At 42.9% G+C, this 20,633-nt stretch overlaps 1 protein-coding gene across 1 annotated transcript in view; it reads right to left on the bottom strand.

Annotated features, from left to right (window-relative positions):
* Positions 1 to 20,633, bottom strand: part of CPXM2 (carboxypeptidase X, M14 family member 2) — a 143,223-nt gene that overhangs the window by 79,836 nt on the left and 42,754 nt on the right. Inside the window, exons 3-4 of the mRNA XM_032225989.1 lie at positions 10,058 to 10,167; positions 5,291 to 5,430 (exon numbers count right to left, since the gene is read on the bottom strand). Coding sequence (XP_032081880.1) covers positions 5,291 to 5,430; positions 10,058 to 10,167 — 250 coding nt within the window. The remainder of the gene's footprint in view (positions 1 to 5,290; positions 5,431 to 10,057; positions 10,168 to 20,633) is intronic.

Here is a 20,633-nt window from a genome sequence, read left to right as displayed (position 1 = left end):
GCACGTCCCTGCCACCATTATAATACAGTCCACAAGGAAGCATAGTAGGAAGGATGATGCCAGCCTCTGGTTTGCTGCTGCTTCGGCTGCCATTGAAACAGGGAGGGGGGGCATGGTATTTGGGAGTGGAATACTAATTGTGCTGGAGGAAGATTCTGGAGTTTCTGCTGCCTGTCTTACTGCGCATGCGGAGGAGGTTTCCCGCCAAGGCCAACGGCACCGACATTCCATCTGGGTGATGCCTTTCGAAGTTATTTCACACCTGACACTTGGGAGAATTATGATTGGACTGTAACTGGGATGCCAAGGGGAGGGGAATGGGTTATTCTATATATCATTTGCTTTCGCGCCTAAATAATCAGTTTTCGCTTTGCTACTCTTCTAATCATTTATAATTAGTAAAAGTACATTTGATTCTATCAATGGAGTCTCGTGGTTTTCTTTCCTAATTACTCAATGGAGGAGTGCTGACAGACCCAACGTCCCCCAGTGACCTCCCATCTCTGAAAATGGATTTGAATCTCAGTTTCCCTCTCTAAAGCCCTACATGGTACTGGACCTGGTTACCTGAGAGACCGCCTCCTGCCATTTACCTCCCAACGACCAATAAGATCACGCAGGTTGGGCCTCCTCCGGGTGCCGTCGACCGGGCAATGCCGGCTGGCAACCCCCCGAGGGAGGGCCTTCTCTGTAGCTGCGCCGGCCTTATGGAACGAGCTACCCGCGGAGATCCGGACCCTTACCACTCTCCCAGCCTTCCGTAAAGCGACTAAGACCTGGCTGTTCCGGCAGGCCTGGGGCTGTTGGGTAATAATCCAGCCCCATGTGACTGAATGGTGATTTCATTTTAAACAAATGTACTTTTACTCTTTTATGTCTTCGCTTTGTTGTGAGCCGCCCAGAGTCCCAAGGGAGTGGGTGGCATACAAATTTTATTAAAGTTACAAAGTTACTCCCCCATCCTAGACCAACATCTAAAGCACAGTCCTTCTTGACTGAAGTTCAAGTCAGAGGTCGGTTCCTACCAGTTCGCACCTATTCGGTAGAACCGTTTCGTCAAATCTACCGAACTGGTTAGAAGAGGTTCCACCAGTGGACCCGGAAAGCAGGCCACACCTACAGAAGAGGTTCCAAACATTTTTGAAACCCACCACTGGTCCTTGGATATGATTATTCTACACTATCATACGCTCATATTTATAAAACTCAGTGCCTCTGTGAAAGGTAAGGATGACTCCTGCATTTGTGGTGCAATCAGAACATTGTGTGAAGTTGTTTTAACGCAAACCAAAGATGCCTTTTAAAAAACAAGTTTACATCCTATTCTTATGCATGCCAGTGCTGTGTGTGAGGTAATTTAAGGTGGTTCTGACAAGTGTCGTCGGCATCTTCATATCCGGTCACATGGGTGGCAAGCCACTCCCATCCGGTCACATGGGCAGCAAGCCACTCTCCCAAAGGAGGCCACACCCACAGAGTAGGTTCAAACAATTTTTGAAACCCACCACTGGTTCAAGTTGTCCTTGGCTTACAACAGTTCAGTTAGTGAAGGTTTGAAGTTACAATGGCACTGAAAAAAGTGGATTTTACCGCCATTTTTCACACTTCTGACCATCGCAGCATCCCCATGGTCATGGGATTTACATGTGGATCAGCGGTGGGTTCCTGCCAGTTCTAACCTCTTCTATAGAAGAGGTTCCCCAAATCCACCATGCTGTTTAGAACCGGTTCCAGCTCCCTCTCTCCACCCGTCCCCACCCCGCTCACTCATTGGCTGGCTCACCAATTGCCCTGCCCTTCTCTAAGAGTCCTCTCTAAACCTTAAAGTTTAAGAGGCAGAAGGGGGAAGGCTATTCCATATTTTCAGATTGCTTCAATGATATGATGATGATATTAATTTAGTTCTATATTTATGTTGTCTCCATATTCACAAGATAGTGTTAAAAATGCTGCTTTGTATTTTTGGCCTTTTATGGGTCTGCCAAAGTAGCGAAGAATAAAACACCTTTGCATTATTCTCAGTGCTTTTTTTCTCACCCAATATCGCTTGCGCTCTACATGGGGCTACCCTTGAAAAGTGTTCGGAGACTGCAGCTAGTCCAGAATGCAGCTGCGCGAGCGATATTGGGTGTACCGAGGTACACCCACTTTACACCTATTCTCCACAAGCTGCACTGGCTACCTATTGATCCCCGGACGCAATTCAAGGTGTTGGTCATTACCTTTAAAGCCCTACATGGCTTAGGGCCAGCGTACCTGCGAGACCGCCTACTGCCACATATCTCTCAGCGGCCGGTGAGATCCCACAGGGTGGCCCTCCTTCAGATGCTGTCAGCCAGACAATGTCGGCTGGCGGCTCCCTGGAGGAGAGCCTTCTCTGTGGCTGCTCCGACCCTGAGCTACCCCCCGAGATCCGGACCTTACCCACTCTCATGGCCTTCAGGAAAGCTGTTAAAACCTGGCTATTCCGGCAGGCCTGGGGCTGTTGACCTCACTGTTGAGGTCCAGCCCCGATCAGAACGAATGCATGTGTTTGTGATTTTAAATCTGTCTTTCTTATTTTTTTATTATTTTCTTTCCTCTTCTTTTTGTAAGCCGCCCGGAGCCGCCTATAAATTTTATTAATAAATAAATAATAAATAAATAAATTAGACATGGACCATGTCTATCATGCTGCTAAATCTGAAGCTACATGCAGTTCTACCCATTGCTACTTTTATCACACTGTTCTGTTTTTTTTGTTCTTTTGAACGGAACTGCTTCATTGCACCCCAAACATTAAAATCTAGTGTCTATTTGGCTGTCAAACCTTTCCTGCCAGGAATTGTGTACTTTTAATAAACACGCAACAGCCTAACATTTTTAAATGCTGGGAGTTTTCTGTCGCTGCTTTTCTTCGTGCTGAAAAGTCTACCTTGTATTTTCAGTGATCGAACTTGAGAAAGCCATGTGAGGCATCATTTTATCAGACATAAAAGCGTTTGAATGGAGCTTCACTGTTATCAAAAGGAGACTACGACAACTGACAATTAAACAGTGGATGAATTTTAACTGACATTGTATATCTGCCATTAAGATATATGTGTTGCTGTTGAGACATAGTGCACGCTGAATAAATCATATTGACATTTACTAGGATCATTGCACAATATATAAAACACTGGCTTGGAAAGATTTAATACCTAACACAAAGCTTGATGCATTGGAATACTTTTCCTAGTGAAATGCAATAAAATAAAATAATAAGAGTTGGACGGGACCTTGGAGATCTTCTAGTCCAACCTCCTGCTCAAGCAGAAGACCCAATGCCATTTCAAACAAATGGTTATCGAGTCTCTTTTTGAAAGCCTCCAGTGATAGAGCACCCAAGCTTTTCTATCGGTTAATTGCGCTAACCATTAGTAATTTTCTTCTTAATTGTCGGTTGTTTCTGTCCCTGATTAGTTTCCATTAAATTTTTCTTGTCTTGTCTTTTGGTGCTTTGGAAAGTAGTTTGACCAAAAGGCAAGACAAGAAACAATGTTTTCTTGTATCAGAATACTCAATGTTTCCCAACGGCAGATAAGATCCCACAGGGTGGGCCTCCTTAGGACGCAGTCAGCCGGACAGTGTCGGCTGGCGGGGCCTCGGAGGAGAGCCTTCTCTGTGGCTGCTCCGACCCTGTGGAATCAGCTACTCCCAGAGGTCTGGACCTCACCCACCCTCATGGCCTTCAGAAAAGCTGTTAAAACCTGGCTGTTCGGCAGGCCTGGGGCTGTTGACCTTATTATGTAGGGTCCAGCCCTGATCAGCATGTATTCGTGTTGGGGAAATTTTAAATTGTTTCTTATTTTTACTTTGGTTTTCTTTTCTTGTTCTTTGTAAGCCGCCCGGAGTCCTCCGGGATTGGGCGGCCTATAAATCTAATGAATTGAATTGAATTGAATTTGTTTATAGAAAGGGATAAATTACCAATAGAATTATATTCACGATGCCCAAGTAGGCTGCTTTATAATATATCTAATCTCAGTACATAAGCATTTGTGAAACTCTGACGCTAATATTGAATTTGAAATTAAGTAGCCCCAGCATCAAACTGGAGAATATTCTTAAAAAATGAAGCCCTGTTTTATATTAACAACAAATAAATAGCCACCTTATCCTCAAGGACACATTACCCAAACCCATGCTATGAAAAGAATGGTACAAAATGGTACAGCAATATTTGAAATAAAGATACATTAGATGTGTTTCACAACAGAGTTAGGCTATTCCCCCTTCCCTCCGCTGATAACTAACGTTTAGATTCCCTTGTACTCAAATCAACATTATCAATGTGTAGGGATACATTGTTCTGAAATACAAAAGTTTCTGCAGAAAATTATCAAGAACTTTTATTCGGAATGTTGTAAGGGTTCACCCAAATGGCTAACCATGACTGTGGAGAAAATTGATGAAAAAAAGACGAAGATTTGTGTTTGGAGACTACAATTGGTCCAGAATGCAGCCGCGCGAGCGATACTGGGTGTACCTAGATACACCCATGTTACACCTATCCTCCGCGAGCTGCACTGGCTCCCTATTGGTCTCCGAACACGCTTCAAGGTGCTGGTTATCACCTTTAAAGCCCTACATGGCCTAGGACCTGGATATCTCCATGACCACCTCCTGCAACATAGCTCCCAGTGCCCAATAAGATTTCACAGGGCGGGCCTTCTCTGGGTGCCGTCGACTACACAATGTCATCTGGCGGCTCCTCGGGGGAGAGCCTTCTCTGTAGTTGGCCCGGCCCTATGGAACGATCTACCCCCTGAGATCTGGACCCTCCCCACTCTCTCAGCCTTCCGAAAGTCTGTTAAGACCTGGCTGTTCCGGCAGGCCTGGGGTTGCTGATCTTTGTTCGAGCTTCAGCCCCATTAAGATCGAGTGCATGTTGTGTCTTTTTTAATTCACTTTGTCTTGTATTTTAAATTCTTTTAACATTTTTTAAACTGTTATTATGTAAGCCGCCCGGAGTCCTTCGGGATTGGGAGACATACAAATCCATTAAAATTGAAATTGAAAAAAAGATTTAATTTAGCAAAGTAGAACCCTATTGAAATAACTGGGCAAGAAGAATTAGTCCTAATGAAACTGCTTTTCAACAGTATCTACTACATGGGCCAATGTGGCTAACTCCATACTTGACTATGTTTTTAAAGTATTGTAGTTTTACAGTATTTTTATTATAAAACATTTGCTTAAAAAAATCTGGGTTTTGCTTAGAAAATGCATGCATGCATACAATATATTATGTGATATATTTACTTACAGCCAAAGAGAATTTCTTCCCTGCGTAATAACTCCTGTGAACTTTGTTAGCCTGCGAGCATCTACTTCAATCCATTGATGGGGATCGTTCCGTCCTGCACACCAAGCCCCGTCATAAAAATCATTCTCATTAATACCTGCCTGAAGAGAAGGGAAAATTCTCTTTAGAAATCTGAATAGATGCCTTTTGAAAAGGAACAAGTTCAGAGATAAAAAATAAGCTCAAGTAAAGCTATAGCGCATTCTAGCCTCGTGTGTGTGTGTGTGTGTGTGTGTGTGTGTGTGTGTGTGTGTGTGTGTGGCTGGTGGTGAGAGATCAGAGGTGGGTTCCTACCAGTTCGCACCTATTCGGTAGAACCGGTTCGTCAAATCTACCGAACCGGTTAGAAGAGGTTCCACCAGTGGACCCGGAAAGCAGGCCACACCTACAGAAGAGATTCCAAACTTTTTTGAAACCCACCACTGGTCCTTGGATATGATTATTCTATACTGTCATGCTCATATTTATCAAACTCAGTGCCTCTGTGAAAGGTAAGGATGACTGCTGCGTTTGTGGTGCAATCAGAACATTGCGTGTGTTGAAGTTGTTTTAATGCAAACCAAAGATGCCTTTTAAAAAACAAGTTGACATCACATTCTTATGCATGCCAGTGCTGTGCGTGAGGTAATTTAAGGTGGTTCTGACAAGTGTCGTCGGCATCTTCATATCCGGTCACATGGGCGGCAGGCCACTCCCATCCGGTCACATGGGTGGCAAGCCACTCCCACAAAGGAGGCCACACCCACATAGTAGGTTCGAACAATTTTTGAAACCCACCACTGTCAGAGACGTATGTTTATTGTATCTTAGAAGCCCTAAACCTGGATCTGTATCAAAGTACTGGTCAAGGTTGATGTCTGTTAACAGGATCAAATGGTTAAACAAAAGGCAGGATTGCAAAGCAAAGCAAAAACTCAGAAACACGGCAAAAAGATCCATCAGAAAAGGGATTGCATGGGGTTAAGTTTCATCTCTGGACATCTGAAGGGAAAAAGGAGATCCTTTAAATGTTTATTGTTACCTTGCATATAATTATTCCTTTAACCCAGGGGTAGTCAACCTTTTTATACCTACCACCCACTTTTGTATCTCTGTTAGTAGTAAAATTTTCTAACCGCCCACCGGTTCCATAGTAATGGTGATTTATAAAGTGGGGAAGTAACTTTACTTTATAAAATTTATAAAGCAGAGTTACAGCAAACCCCTACCTCCCACCATGAAAGCTGGAATGCCCACTAGTGGGTGGTAGGGACCAGGTTGACAGGGGTGGGTTTCAACCAGTTCGCGGCGGTCCCTGCGAACCGGTTGGTCGGCGAACCCGGAAGTAAGTAACTTCCGGGAACGGCGAAGGCCCCATCCGCCTGCCCACGCTCCTTACCCGGTTTTGACGAGTTCTGCGCTTCCACGCATGCACAGGACGCATACAGGGCTGCGTGATCCTCCAGGAGCAGCTGGAGCATTGCACAGATGCTAGTACGCATGCGTGCACCACGCGCGTGCACAAGGACGCCGCCAGCGGAACCGGTTGGAATGGGGCGAGAAACCCACCCCTGCAGGTTGACTACCACTGTTTTAAACTGATGGAGGTTTCCACCCTTTTTATAAATTAGAAGATTTTGCTTTAGATCAGTGGTTCCCAATGGGGGGCTCACACCCCAAAGGGGGGCAATGTGAACCTTGTTTAAACCAAGTTAATGGCCTTTTAGGCTTCCTCTGTATGAGTAGAGTTCACGTTTTGAGTAAAGTAAGAATTATATGTCACAGCGGGGGGAGGGGAATCAGGATTTTAGAGATGCTTAAGTGCGCCATGGCCCAAAAAACGTTGGGAACCTGTTGTGGCCCGGCAGGAGCCGTTGGAGCTGCCACCAGACTCCAACAGCGAGGGGTCTTATGAGTCGGCCCTGGAGGAGGTGGAGGACCCTGGACAGGGTTCCGACTCTGAGCAGGGTGTAGAGAGACTGGTTGGTCACCAGGTGGCACCTGAGCCTTGGATCAGTGGGGAGGAGACTGGGATGCATGCAGTCGAAGGGCTACTTGGCGTCAAGAACAACTACATGATTACAGGAGTAATTACGCTCAGCTGATGCTCATTAATATCCTCTCCCGATTATAAAAGAGACTGCTTGTGCCACGCCCTTCTTGCAGAAGTCAACGTTAGGGAGTAACGAGAAACAAACTTGGCAGGCTGGATTGCTGCCAGAGTTTGTTGGCATTGCTGCCAAGGTTTGTAGGACTTGCTGCCAGAGTGCTTATTTCTTTGTTTATGTGGCTTTCAGCCAACGAGAGTCTGGACTGATTAAAAAACATTCTCATTTACGTTTGTTTCGGCTCCTGGATGGAGGATGGGGGTCAGAACAAGAACCACTGCTCTAGATAGATCTTTCTGGGCTCTTCTTAATTATAAGATTTTGCTGCAAATTGCTCATCATGCACCATAGAACATGTATTTCATAGTGATCAAAACAAGATGTTATATTTATACTTCTCTTAGAGTGCATAGTAGCTTTGCATTTCATCCTTTGCATCATTTTTAGAGCTTTCTTATAATCTGTTCTGATAAATAACTTACTGTTCTGACCCCCCTCCTCCGTCCAGGAACGAACGCCACAAACAAACGTAAATAAGAATACTTTTAATCAGTCCAGACTCTCGTTAGCTGCAAGCCCAAAATAAACAAAGAGATAAGCACTCTGGCAGCAAGTCCTACAAAACTAGGCAATGCAAACAAGCTCTCACAGCAAACCACTTCTCCAAGTTGGTTTCTCTGAATCGTGAATGTTGACTTCTGCAAATGGGCGTGGCACAAACAGTCTCTTTTATAATCAGGAGAGGATCTTAATAAGCATCAGCTAAATGTAATCATCTCCTACAATTACTCAATTGTTCTTGCCGCCGAGTAGCCCTTCGAGGGCGTGCATCCTGAAACAACTCACAAGTGTTTTCCGGAACAGTCCCTCTGATCCAAGGCTCCGCCACCACTTGGTGGCCAACCAGTCTCTCCTCACCCTGCTTGGAGTTGGCACCCTGTCCAGGGTCCTCCACCTCCTCCAGGGCCGACTCATAAGACCCCTCGCTGTCGGAGTCTAGCGGCAGCTTCAACGGCTCCTGCCAGGCCGCAACAACTTACCATACATGATAAACACTAATCTATTTCTTAGCATGGCACTGAGAATGGCTTTAAAACTGCAATGCCACATTTTCCTATGAATCCTGGAACATCTGCAGATGCAAGAAACTGCTCTACTTAACATTGATCTAATCTCCGGTAGCACACAAATATAATTATTTCAGAAAGTTCTAAGTGGTTCATTAAATGACTTGACTTTGGGTTTTCCAGGTGCTCCAAACTTCTAATCAAGCCAGATGTTTTGCTCTGGAAACTCTCTGCATAATTGGACACTTCTTGTTATGAGTATCTATACAATCAGCACCAAAGAATGATGAGAGTGCATTTTAATGCCAGCCTTTCTGATCAGCATCAAACTAAAAAGAGTGATTTCTCTACCCTTGTAAGAAACTTGTGGAGAGGAAATTCATTCCATGCATCTGACAAAAAGGCAACTTAGGAGCTGATGGTTGCTTGTAACATAACAGGTGTAGAAGGGTATTCAACCCTCAGGAACTGTCCCAAGAGTAGATCAGTGCTGTTCCACCATATCTACATGACAATGAAGGATTTGTATGGATACTGTGATAGTAATCCAATTAACAATTGTATCTGTTTCTGCTCCAGAAGACAGGAGTTGTATTGTTTCCTCCAGAGCTGCAGGACAAGTATTATCCCACTGCCAAAAATCATGCTTTGGAGTAAACTAATTAATTGCCTGGCATTGGCTTATCAAATGCATTTCTATGCTCCCTAAGGACTTGAAGTGGTTTTCAAGACAGCTGAATATACAACATTTGCACAAATAATGGGGTAAGGTAGAACTTGTGGGACCAAAGGGTTACGGTTTCTCTATAGCTGTATTCACTATTAAGCAACATATGCATTATTTCTTTTTGTTTAAAATTGTCATAATTGTTAGGGTGGTTAAAAAATGAAAGGCATTTACCAGTGGCTTTTCAAAAGAGTCATACCCTCTCTCTTTCTCTCTCTCTCTTCTCTCTCTCTCTCTTTCTCTCTCTCTCTCTCTCTCCCTTCCTCCCTCCCTCCTTCCCTACACACACACACACACACACACACACACACACACCAGAGGTGGGTTCCTACCAGTTCGCACCTATTCGGTAGAACCGGTTCGTCAAATCTACCGAACCGGTTAGAAGAGGTTCTACCAGTGGACCCAGAAAGCAGGCCACACCTACAGAAGAGGTTCCAAAATCTTTTGAAACCCACCACTGGTCCTTGGATATGATTATTCTACACTATCATGCTCATATTTATAAAACTCAGGGCCTCTGTGAAAGGTAAGGATGACTACTGCGTTTGTGGTGCAATCAGAACATTGCGTGTGTTGAAGTTGTTTTAACGCAAACCAAAGATGCCTTTTAAAAAACAAGTTTACATCCTATTCTTATGCATGCCAGTGCTGTGTGTGAGGTAATTTAAGGTGGTGCTGACAAGTGTCGTCCGCATCTTCATATCTGGTCACATGGGTGGCAAGCCACTCCCATCTGGTCACATGGGTGGCAAGCCACTCCCACAAAGGAGGCCACACCCACAGAGAAGGTTCGAACAATTTTTGAAACCCACCACTGACACACACACAAGATAGATAATCTTACCTGTATGTTTAACCGTGCTCTGTGTGCTCCCAGGCCATATCGCTTCACTGTAGAAGCATGAAGCTGAAAATCAGTAATTTTTAAAGTTTCAAGACCCAACGGAGGACAGCCTGAAAAGCAAATAGTTAGATGTTAAGTGAGAAAGCAGTCATCTTCGCCGATGCTATGCTTAAATATGCTTCTGTTGTGAGTATGCAAAAGGGAGAAATTCTCATCGGTGGAAAAAAAATTGCATTTAATTATGCAACTGTATTGTGTAAATGTTGAGACCTGAATGTCTGGGCAGTAGCACTAGTAATTTATATGCAATAATTGGTTCCTGAAATTGCAGTTACCGCATAGCACTTCACTCGTGCGTCTAGGTTCAAAGGATTAGCTGGTGACGTCACCATTTTCTGGAGGACACCCAATTGGGGGTTTGTTTCATCTCATTCGCAGGACGGGATGGGAACTCATCCTGCTCCATGGCTAACTTGCTAACCTGCTATCCAGGATCCTAACCGTGTGAGCTAGTGTCAACCACATTATTAAATCCTTCCAGAAAATAAATCTCATTGTTACTTGATTCCAATTAATTCGGTCTCAACATGAGTCACCTGAACACTGAGGAACCATGTCAACAAAAATATCCATATAATTATAGTTCAAGAAATATATAAATATTTTAAAAAATATTAACTAAGGCTTTTAGATCAGAGGTGTCAAACTCAATTTCATTGAGAACTGCATCAGGGTTGTGTTTGATCTTGGGGGGGGGGGGCGGGTATGGCCAGGATGGGTATTCATGGCCAGCTTGGCATCACTAGTGTCGGAGGCATCTGTGGTGGCCAAGTGCTAAGGCAGGACTTCCCTCAGACTCTCACTCACTCTCATTATAATCTCCTTCCTTCTTTCCTTCCTTCCTTCCTTCCTTCCTTCCTTCCTTCCTTTTCTTCTTTTTCCTTCCCTCTTCCTTTCCATCTTTCCATCTTCTTTTCTTTCCTCTTTCCCTTTCTCCTTTCCTGTGCTTGCATGTTCAAATGAAAAGAGGAAACATTTCTCATTTTGCTTTGTTTTTAGTTTTACTAGCTCTCTGCCAGTGAAAATGGAGCCAAGGGCCTGCATGTGGTCCTCCTGAGATAGCAATAGCAATAGCGGTTAGACTTATATACTGCTTCATAGGGCTTTCAGCCCTCTCTAAGCGGTTTACAGAGTCAGCATATGGCCCCCACAGTCTGGGTCTTCATTTCACCCACCTCGGAAGGATGGAAGGCTGAGTCAACCTTGAGCTGGTGAGATTAGAACTGCTGAACTGCAGATAACAGTCAGCTGAAGTGGCCTGCAGTACTGCACCCTAACCACTGCGCCACCTCCAGGGTGACCCCATGGGCCAGATGTAAGAACCCTGTGGGCCGGATCTGGCTCATGGGCCTTGAGATTGACTCCCTTGCTTTAGATGTTTTTGGTTACTGGCCAATAGGAGGCACTATATGACTGGCTAAATCCTTATTGGCATTCTTCAGGAGTAGGGATCTTCTAAAATAGGTGTTCTGTATTTAGCCCTTTAGGCCTTGAACTTAGTGATTAGTCAGTATCTTGGAGGAAGGAAGGTGTCATAAAAATAGTCAGGAATACTATCAATACCATCTCCTCCTGAGGAGGAAGGAAGTAGTGAAAGGAGGGAAGAAGGAAGGGAAAGGAGAGGCGGATGGAAAGGAGAGAAAGAGAAGGAGAGACAGTAGGGAAGGAAGAGTGGAGGAGAGGGAAGGGAAGAAGAAAGAGATAAGGAAAGAAAGAGAAGGAGAGACAGTAGGGAAGGAAGAGTGGAGGAGAGGGAAGGGAAGAAGAAAGAGATAAGGAAAGGTGGGTAGAAGGGAGAGTAAGAGAAGGAGAGGAGGGAGGAAGGGAGAAAAAAGAGAAGGACGGAGAGTAGGAGGGGGAAGAGAGAGGGTAAGAGTAGGAGAGAGGTAAGGGAAGAAAGAAGGGGAGGGAGAGGAGGTAGGAAGGAAGTAGAGAAGGAAGGGAGAGAGAAAAGAAGAAAGAGAAAATAAGGTGGTGTCATAATAGAGGCTTGGGATGGTAATCGAGACAATCAAAACTGTACTCTATAATTTCTTAAATGGAATAACAATAGTATAAGATGGGCAAAGAAAAAGAATAACCATGTTTACCTGGAATTGTATGTATGTATGTATATATAGCACATTAGAGATAAACAATATCTCTATAAATAGCTAATTATAGAAAGGGCAAATACTAACTGCAAAGAAACCGATACGGAACTGCCCTATGATTTTTGATGGAACTTTTGGTTCCTATGTTGTCCTAAGTCATGTGTTTGTTGTTGATGTGTTTATGTGTGTAAAATAAAAACTTAAAAAAAATACCATCTCATCCTCTTCCTCTTCTTCCTCTTCTGCAGGACCTTTCCCCATTTAAAATGTGTCATACTTTTAACCAGACTTGGTCTGTTAAGTAGGCAATAATCACTTTTTTCCCTGCCAGAAAAGTCTTTTTTAGCTGAAAATATGGTCTGATTGCTTGGTGTTGTTAAACATTTCCACAGACAGCCTTTCTGGAGGTTGGATGAGATAGAACAACATATTTGATGTAATGGAAGTAGTTTGTTTTATTTCTAATTGCATAGAGTTGTAGAGGAAATGAGAAGGAATTATAGCTACAATCAGCCACCTTTATGGAACATCCACTCATATACGGAAGATTTATCCAGTCACTGATTGATATAATAAGCCAATTATTGTATATTGATTTTGAGTACTGATTGTCTTCAAGTCCCCTTATTTTTATAAAGATGAATGCAGTAAAGTTAAATTTTCTCGTAAGGAATGTTGACTCTTGGCATTTAAGAGATGGTTGTTGAAATGATGTAACATTTCTATATTAATGGCAATAAAGGTTATTCAAGAAAAACTGTATCTTTAACCAAAATTTCAGTCCTACAAACAAGAGAATGATAGTTATGTTCTGTGTTGAAATAGATGGATCATATATCTCACAACATTCCAATTAAGTTCTCAATTCTCCTTCCTCCAAGACAAATACCCATGGAAATATCACAATAGGGTTGAACTAAACTCCTTTTTAAAGAACATCACTTATTTTTGTAGACAACACACTTGAAAATTTCCCAGCATAAAAGTGAATTGAGCTGCCAATCAGTCAGGCAGAGCCCACTATGGTTAATGTCAAAGGGTTGGAAAATTCACCATCGGTATACACAATGACAGCTTGAGTTGTTAAATTCAGTGCTAGAACTCACATTATGTTTTCATAATTAAGTCAAATCAAAGCTACCTAAAACAACCACAGACATTTCTGTCATCTAGCAGAAATGGATAGAGTTCACAGCCTGGGAAGTTGATACATTTTTTGGTACATATTTGACAGCCATCTTGTTTTTGCAAGACAAAAAAGCAGACAAAGAGAACTGCAAAGACAGCTCAGTTAAATAAAATCTACAAATAGGCTCACATTCTGGACTATTATATTTTCAGCTGTATAACTGTAATTACCAGCACACATTCGGTACTTACGAAGGAAACTGTGGAATAAGCTGATGAGAAGAATCTTAATAGAAATGCTCTCTTTCCTATGTTAGATGATGTAATTCTTTGGGAAAAACCAATTTCAATTAATTAAAATGAATTCAAACAAGCCTTATACACCATTCACAGAACCAAATGGTTATACACAGACCATTGAAAATAGTTATAAGCCTCTTACATAGTAAGATGCTCAGGAAATGTCTAATGTATCACAAATTAAAATCAGACAAGCTTTCTTTTAAAAATATATTTATAGGTCTGTCCTATATGTACAGACTTTTCCCAGCTGCCATCTGGATGTTAATTTCAAATGCCAGGAATGGAAAATTCTTTCTCTGAAATCTCATGTTCACCTTCAGCTACTTATTTATGAGAGACAGGGCCGGATTTTCCTATAGGCTAACTAGGCTTCAGCCTAGGGCCTCAAGACAAGAGGGGCCTACATTCAAATTGTTAACAAAATTAAAATTACACTATTCTAAAAACAGTGAACACTAAAACACTGAACCGAAAATAAGGAGAAATTCTACGCATATGACTAATAAACAAACATAAAAATGTATTGGTTAAGATCGTTCCAGCGCCGCGGCAGTTGGGGAGCCCGCCCACGTTCCCGGCACCGGCGGTCGGGTAAGAGATGCGGCTGCTCCCAGTAGCCACCCTGTCGACGCGGAGCCCACCAGCGGTCAGGCAGGTGAGGGCGAGGGGGCCGAGCCGAGCAGCTGAGCGCAGCAGGGGAGGCGGCTGGCCTTGCTGCCTTTGCCGCAGAGAAGAGCCACCCTCCGTCGGGAGGCCAGCTATATATATTGATATATATCACAGTAATGATGCATTTTATTGTCTCTCATGTAATTTACAAACTTAAAAATGGGAGGTGAAAGGGCCTCATAAGTGGAATAGCCTAGGGCCTCTTTTCATCTAAATCCGGCCCTGATGAGAGAGTATAAGAAGGCTGGAAAAACAAGGAAGAAAGAAGCTGATCTAAACCCAAGGTGGAAGTGAAGTTACTGAAAGTCTTTGCTTTAATGAAACCTCTACTGCAGGGGTGTCAAACTCGATTTCATGGAGGACTGCATCAGGGTTGTGTTTGACCTTGGGGGGGGCTGGGGTGGGTGTGGTCAGGGTAGGCAAGGCCAGCTTGACATCACTCATGTCGGGGGCGCTTGTGGCGTCCCGAGCATTCTGCCAGTGAAAACAGGTTCCCGAGCACAATTTTCAGCTGCAATGGCCTCATGCAACCTCCTGCCAGTCAAAACAGAACGTGTGAGGGCCGCGGATAGCCCTGGAAAGTTCTGTTTTCGACTGCAACAACTTCCTGCAACCCTCTGCCAGTGAAAACAGAGCTACATTTTTGCTGGCAGAGGCACCGTGGGCTGGTTCTTTGCTATTTGCTATTTTAAGAAGAGTCGAGGTGGCGCAAGAAGAGCCGAGGTGGCGCAGTGGTTAGGATGCAGCACTGCAGGCCACTTCAGCTGACTGCTATCTGCAGTTCAGCGGTTCTAATCTCACCTGCCCAAGGTTGACTCAGCCTTCCATCCTTCCGAGGTGGGTGAAATGAGGACCCAGACTGTGGGGGCGATATGCTGACTCTGTAAACCGCTTAGAGAGGGCTGAAAGCCCTATGAAGCGGTATATAAGTCTAACTGCTATTGCTATTGCTATTTCCAGGGCAGCCCCATGGACCAGATTTAAGCACTCCATCGGAGGGATACGGCCTGCGGGACTTGAGTTTGACACCCTTACTCTGCTGTATAAATAAAGAGGGAGATTATTCTTAGAATTTCCAGACAAACATTAGAGATGCCAATTGTTTGTAGTTCATGCCTACTTGACCTTGACCAGCTGATATTATTAACAAAACACAGCTTTTATACAGATGGTTCTCCTTGATGTACCATTTATTCATCAATAATTCAAATTTACAATGGCACTGAAAAATTAACTTTACATCTCACTTATGACCATTTTTTTGACCTTCTTGGCATTTCACAGTCATGTGCCAGCCATCATTACAGTACACAATGACTTGTGCCTAATCTAAGATTGCAAGAAAGTAAGTGATTTTTCTCTTTTACACATCAAAAGCAATGTGATCATGCCTGTAGGCTGGGAGCTGGATAGACACTGTGCAATTACCTCCAGAGACCTATTAGATCGCACAGACTAGGCCTCCTCTGGATTCCATCTGCTGGCCAATGTCGGCTGGCGACCCCCCGGTGGAGGGCCTTCTCTGTAGCTGCTCCGGCCCTATGGAACGATCTCCCCATTGAGATCCGGACCCTTACTACCTTTCCGGCCTTCCGCAAAGCGACCAAGACCTGGCTGTTCCAGCAGGCCTGGGGCTATTGAATTATCCAGCCCCATTCTAAGTTATGAATGTTGTTGAATTTTTAAATTGTTGTTTTTGTTTTTATTTTTTATATTCCCCCTTCCCTTTCTATTTGTAAGCCGCCCTGAGTCTTCTGAGAATGGGCGGCACACAAATCAATTAAATAAACAAATAAATAAATACCGTATATACTCGAGTATAGGCCGACCCGAATATAAGCCGAGGCACCTAATTTTACCACAAAAAACTGGAAAAGTTATTGACTCGAGTATAAGCCTAGGGTGGGAAATGCAGCAGCTACCGGTAAATTTCAAAAATAAAAATAGATACCAATAATGTTTTTGAATATTTATTTCAAAGAAAAACAGTAAACTAGTGGTGTATTCAATGAAATACTTCACTCACCTCATGATGCTGATGTCCCGCTGTGATAATGATGTCCCGTGCAGCCGCGGGAGCGATGTCCCGCCTCCTATGACACACGGCACAGTGATTCCTATCATTGGATCACTGTACCAGAGGAGGTGGGACATCGCTATGTGGCTGCTTGCCATAACAAGGAGGAGGTGGGACATCGTTGCAGAGCGGCAGGAGGGGGAGGAAGGGGAATCGTAAGACAGCCCTGCATTACATTAGAACGTGAGGAGGGGGGATGGTGCGGTGCGCGCTGCGCGGCAAACTGACACAGAGGGAGGGGAAACTCACAGGGGCACTGGGCCATTCACGAGTGTCACCCAGCAGCATGGCCCCGCCCCTTTTTCTGGGCTGAAAAACTAGGCTTATACTCGAGTATATACAGTACATAAATAAATAATAAACAGTTTACAGACAATATGCTCTTGAAATCCCTTCTCTAATTGCTCTATTCTGTGAAGGTGGGGAGAGAAAGAAAGCAAGAGATTTCTATTGGGAATTTCTCCTTTGCCTGATTCCTACTGCAGTTGCAGTTGCATTGCTCTCGATGTGTAGAGAGCAAACAGCTCTGAAATCCAGCTGCTTCAAGGGGGGTCAGGCAAAGGAGACTGAGAAATTGCTTGCTTTTTTTTCTTCTTCCATCCCCATCACAGAGTGGAAAGATTTCAAGAGATTTCGAGAGAATAAGTTGGCTCTCCCCCTCAGGCTGTGCTGTGATCGCATTACTTGCAATATGACAAGACAATAAGCAGACACTTGAGCATTATAAAGGGAGGGGGAAGGGATAGCCAGAAAATAAAATATAAAATATGAAACTGAGGAATCTTGTCTCTTCAAGAGTGGCTGGTCCCAATTAGGATCGTTAATCAAGGACTATTTATATTTTTATGTTCTTTGAGCACAGTTGAATTCTGTAGTATCCCATAGCATAAGAAATGAAATGTTGTTGTTAGTTGTGAAATCATGTCCGACCCATCGTGACCTCATGGACAGTGTTCCTCCAGGCCTTCCTGTCCTCTATCATCCCACGGAGTCCATTTAAGATCACACCAACTGATTCAGTGACTCCATCCAGCCATATCATTCTCTGTCATTCCCTTCTTTTTTTGTCGTCAATTTTTCCCAGCATTCCCAGTTCCTCTCCAGTGAGTCCTTCCTTCTCATTAGGTGGCCAAAGTATTTGAGTTTCATCTTCAGGGTCTGGCCTTCTCAAGAGCAGTTTCATGTTCTGAAAAAGTACTCCGCAAATACTTCAAATGAATACTTTCATGTATTGGAAGTATATATGGAGTACTTTTTCAGAATATGGGAAAATCGTCACTCATCCTTTCTGCTTGTGTCAATCATCTATGCAATAATAAACAACCATTATAATAACATCAGTGAGATAATTAGTAATATTGTTTACTATATTTAGAAAAAAAATGATTTATTCATTGGGCTTCAAATGAATTCACGTCACTTGACTTTCTGGATTCCAGCTCAATGTGGAAGTCAATCTTTTATTTATTTATTAATTGATGCTGGGCATCTGTTATTCTAAGATACTTGAAAGCAAGAATTTCCAGGAAATCTTTTCTCATGAGATTTATTTTCCAAACAAGGGCTCAAGAGATTCAGTTAAGCTTCGGATATTATACAACAAGATAACCTAGGAACTGAACACTTTTGAAATTTTTATGTTTTTCATACTCTGTCAGCAATATTATTTTTATGCTAAGAAAATAATAATCAGAGAATGTAAAGATCTGGCAGTCTCCTTGGAGATCATCTAGTCCAATAACTTAGTACAGGAATGGCAACTAGACGGCATTGGTCAAGCAATCTCTTTTTAAGCTTCAGCAAAGAATGTTTATTAACTTTCTAAAAATCAGCTCTATTATTTAATACTTCTTAATACATTTTTCTGATATCTGTTCAGTATCTGCTTTTATGTGATTTAAATTATTGTTTCTTGCTTGACTTCTAGAACACACTTATCTTTTTACCTGATAGTTTGTGAGAGACAAAGACAGTTTTCAAATTTCTCTCTGCAGTGCACTTATTCCAGTGGTGGGTTTCAAAAATTGTTCGAACCTACTCTGTGGGTGTGGCCTCCTTTGTGGGAGTGGCTTGCTGCCCATGTGACTGGATGGGAGTGGCTTGCCACCCATGTGACCGGATATGAAGATGCCGACGACACTTGTCAGAACCACCTTAAATTACCTCACACACAGCACTGGCATGCATAAGAATATGAAGTAAACTTGTTTTTTAAAGGGCATCTTTGGTTTGCGTTAAAACAACTTCAACACACGCAAACTTCTAATTGCACAAACACAGTAGTCATCCTTACCTTTCACAGAGGCACTGAGTTTTATAAATATGAGCATGATGGATAGAATAATCATATCCAAGGACCAGTGGTGGGTTTCAAAAAGGTTTGGAGCCTCTTCTGTAGGTGTGGCCTGCTTTCCGGGTCCTCTTCTAACCTGTTCAGTAGATTTCACGAACCGGTTCTACCGAATAGGTGCGAACTGGTAGGAACCCACCACTGACTTATTCTAAACTAAAAATTCCCAGTTTTCTCTTCTGGACTGTTTGTAATGAGATTCCCAGATCTGGATGCCATATTCAAAGTACAGAACAGAATATTACAATCATCTAGATTTATATTTTTGAAGCTGCATCATATTATTGACTTATGTGCAGTTGTGTTCCACTATACACCTTAGTTCTATTTTGAATGTCCTGCTAGCCCAGAGGTGGGTTCCTACCAGTTCTCACCTATTCGGTAGAACCGGTTTGTCAAATCTACCAAACCGGTTAGAAGAGGTTCCACCAGTGGACCCGGAAAGCAGGCCACACCTACAGAAGAGGTTCCAAAGATTTTTGAAACCCACCCCTGGTCCTTGGATATGATTATTCTACACTATCATGCTCATATTTATAAAACTCAGTGCTTCTGTGAAAGGTAAGGATGACTACTGCGTTTGTGGGGCAATCAGAACATTGCGTGCGTTGAAGTTGTTTTAATGCAAACCAAAGATGCCTTTTAAAAAACAAGTTGACATCATATTCTTATGCATGCCAGTGCTCTGTGTGAGGTAATTTAAGGTGGTTCTGACAAGTGTCGTCGACATCTTCATATCTGGTCACATGGGTGGCAAGCCACTCCCACAAAGGAGGCCACACCCACAGAGTAGGTTCGAACAATTTTTGAAACCCACCACTGTACTAGCCAGTATCAAACCTATATTCATACTTTTGCATTTTTCCTAACCAATTTTGGTTGACTTTGCAATTTTTCTTGTTGAAATTCATCTTCCCGGTATCTGCATATAGTTGTAGCTTGTATGAACCTCCTAAACTTTGATGCCATCTACTGAAATATTTGTTGTATTCCTATCTTTGTGCTGTCTTCACCTAGCTCTTCTCTACGCATTGGTTAGTATCAGATCAAGAGTAGACAGTTACCTACAACCTTTGGGAAAATAAAATAGTCACCAAGAAGACTGTGGATTTTTGGGAAATTTGGTGTTCTTTTCTCTATAGATCAGGCCCAGTGGTGGGATTCAGCCAGTTCGTACCACTTCTGGGCGGTTTGGTGAACTGGTTGTTGGAAGAAATCATTAGGGCAGAGAACTGGTTGTTAAATTATTTGAATTCCACCACTGGTCAGGACTTGGTAGTGTTACCTAATTTAAGGCTGCTAGTAATCTAATTTTATTTGGTGATACAGAGTAAGGGAGTTTCAGAAAAATTAAGAAAGTTGTGTGGCTCCATATACTCCAGACAAATTTAGCTTTGACTTCCCCTGCTTTTAGCTCTTATTCCATTCATAATCTGTTCTGTCCAATTATTTATTTATTTATTTATTTATTTATTTATTTATTTATTTATTTATTTATTTATTTATTTGACTTCTATACCATTTAATAGGGCAGCAGCCCTCTCTAAGCGGTTTACAAATTTTTTAGCAAATTGAGTCAGCAACTTGCCCCCACAGTCTGGGTCCTCATTTCACCCACCTCGGAAGGATGGAAGGCTGAGTCGACCTTGAGCCGGTGAGATTTGAACTGCTGAACTGCAGATCACAGTCAACTGAAGTGGCCTGCAGTACTGCACCCTAACCACTGCGCCACCTCAGCTCATAAAATTTTTTGAAACCCACCACTGGTCCTTGGATATGATAAATCTACACTATCATGCTCATATTTATAAAACTCAGTGCCTCTGTGAAAGGTAAGGATGACTACTGCATTTTCAACACCCCCGACTAAGAAAATCTTTCCACACAATGCTATAT

The sequence above is a fragment of the Thamnophis elegans genome, chromosome 10, assembly GCF_009769535.1.
Source record: "Thamnophis elegans isolate rThaEle1 chromosome 10, rThaEle1.pri, whole genome shotgun sequence".
Taxonomy (NCBI): domain Eukaryota; kingdom Metazoa; phylum Chordata; class Lepidosauria; order Squamata; family Colubridae; genus Thamnophis; species Thamnophis elegans.
Note: the sequence above shows the minus strand (reverse complement) of the source record. Positions and strands in the feature narration are given on the sequence as shown.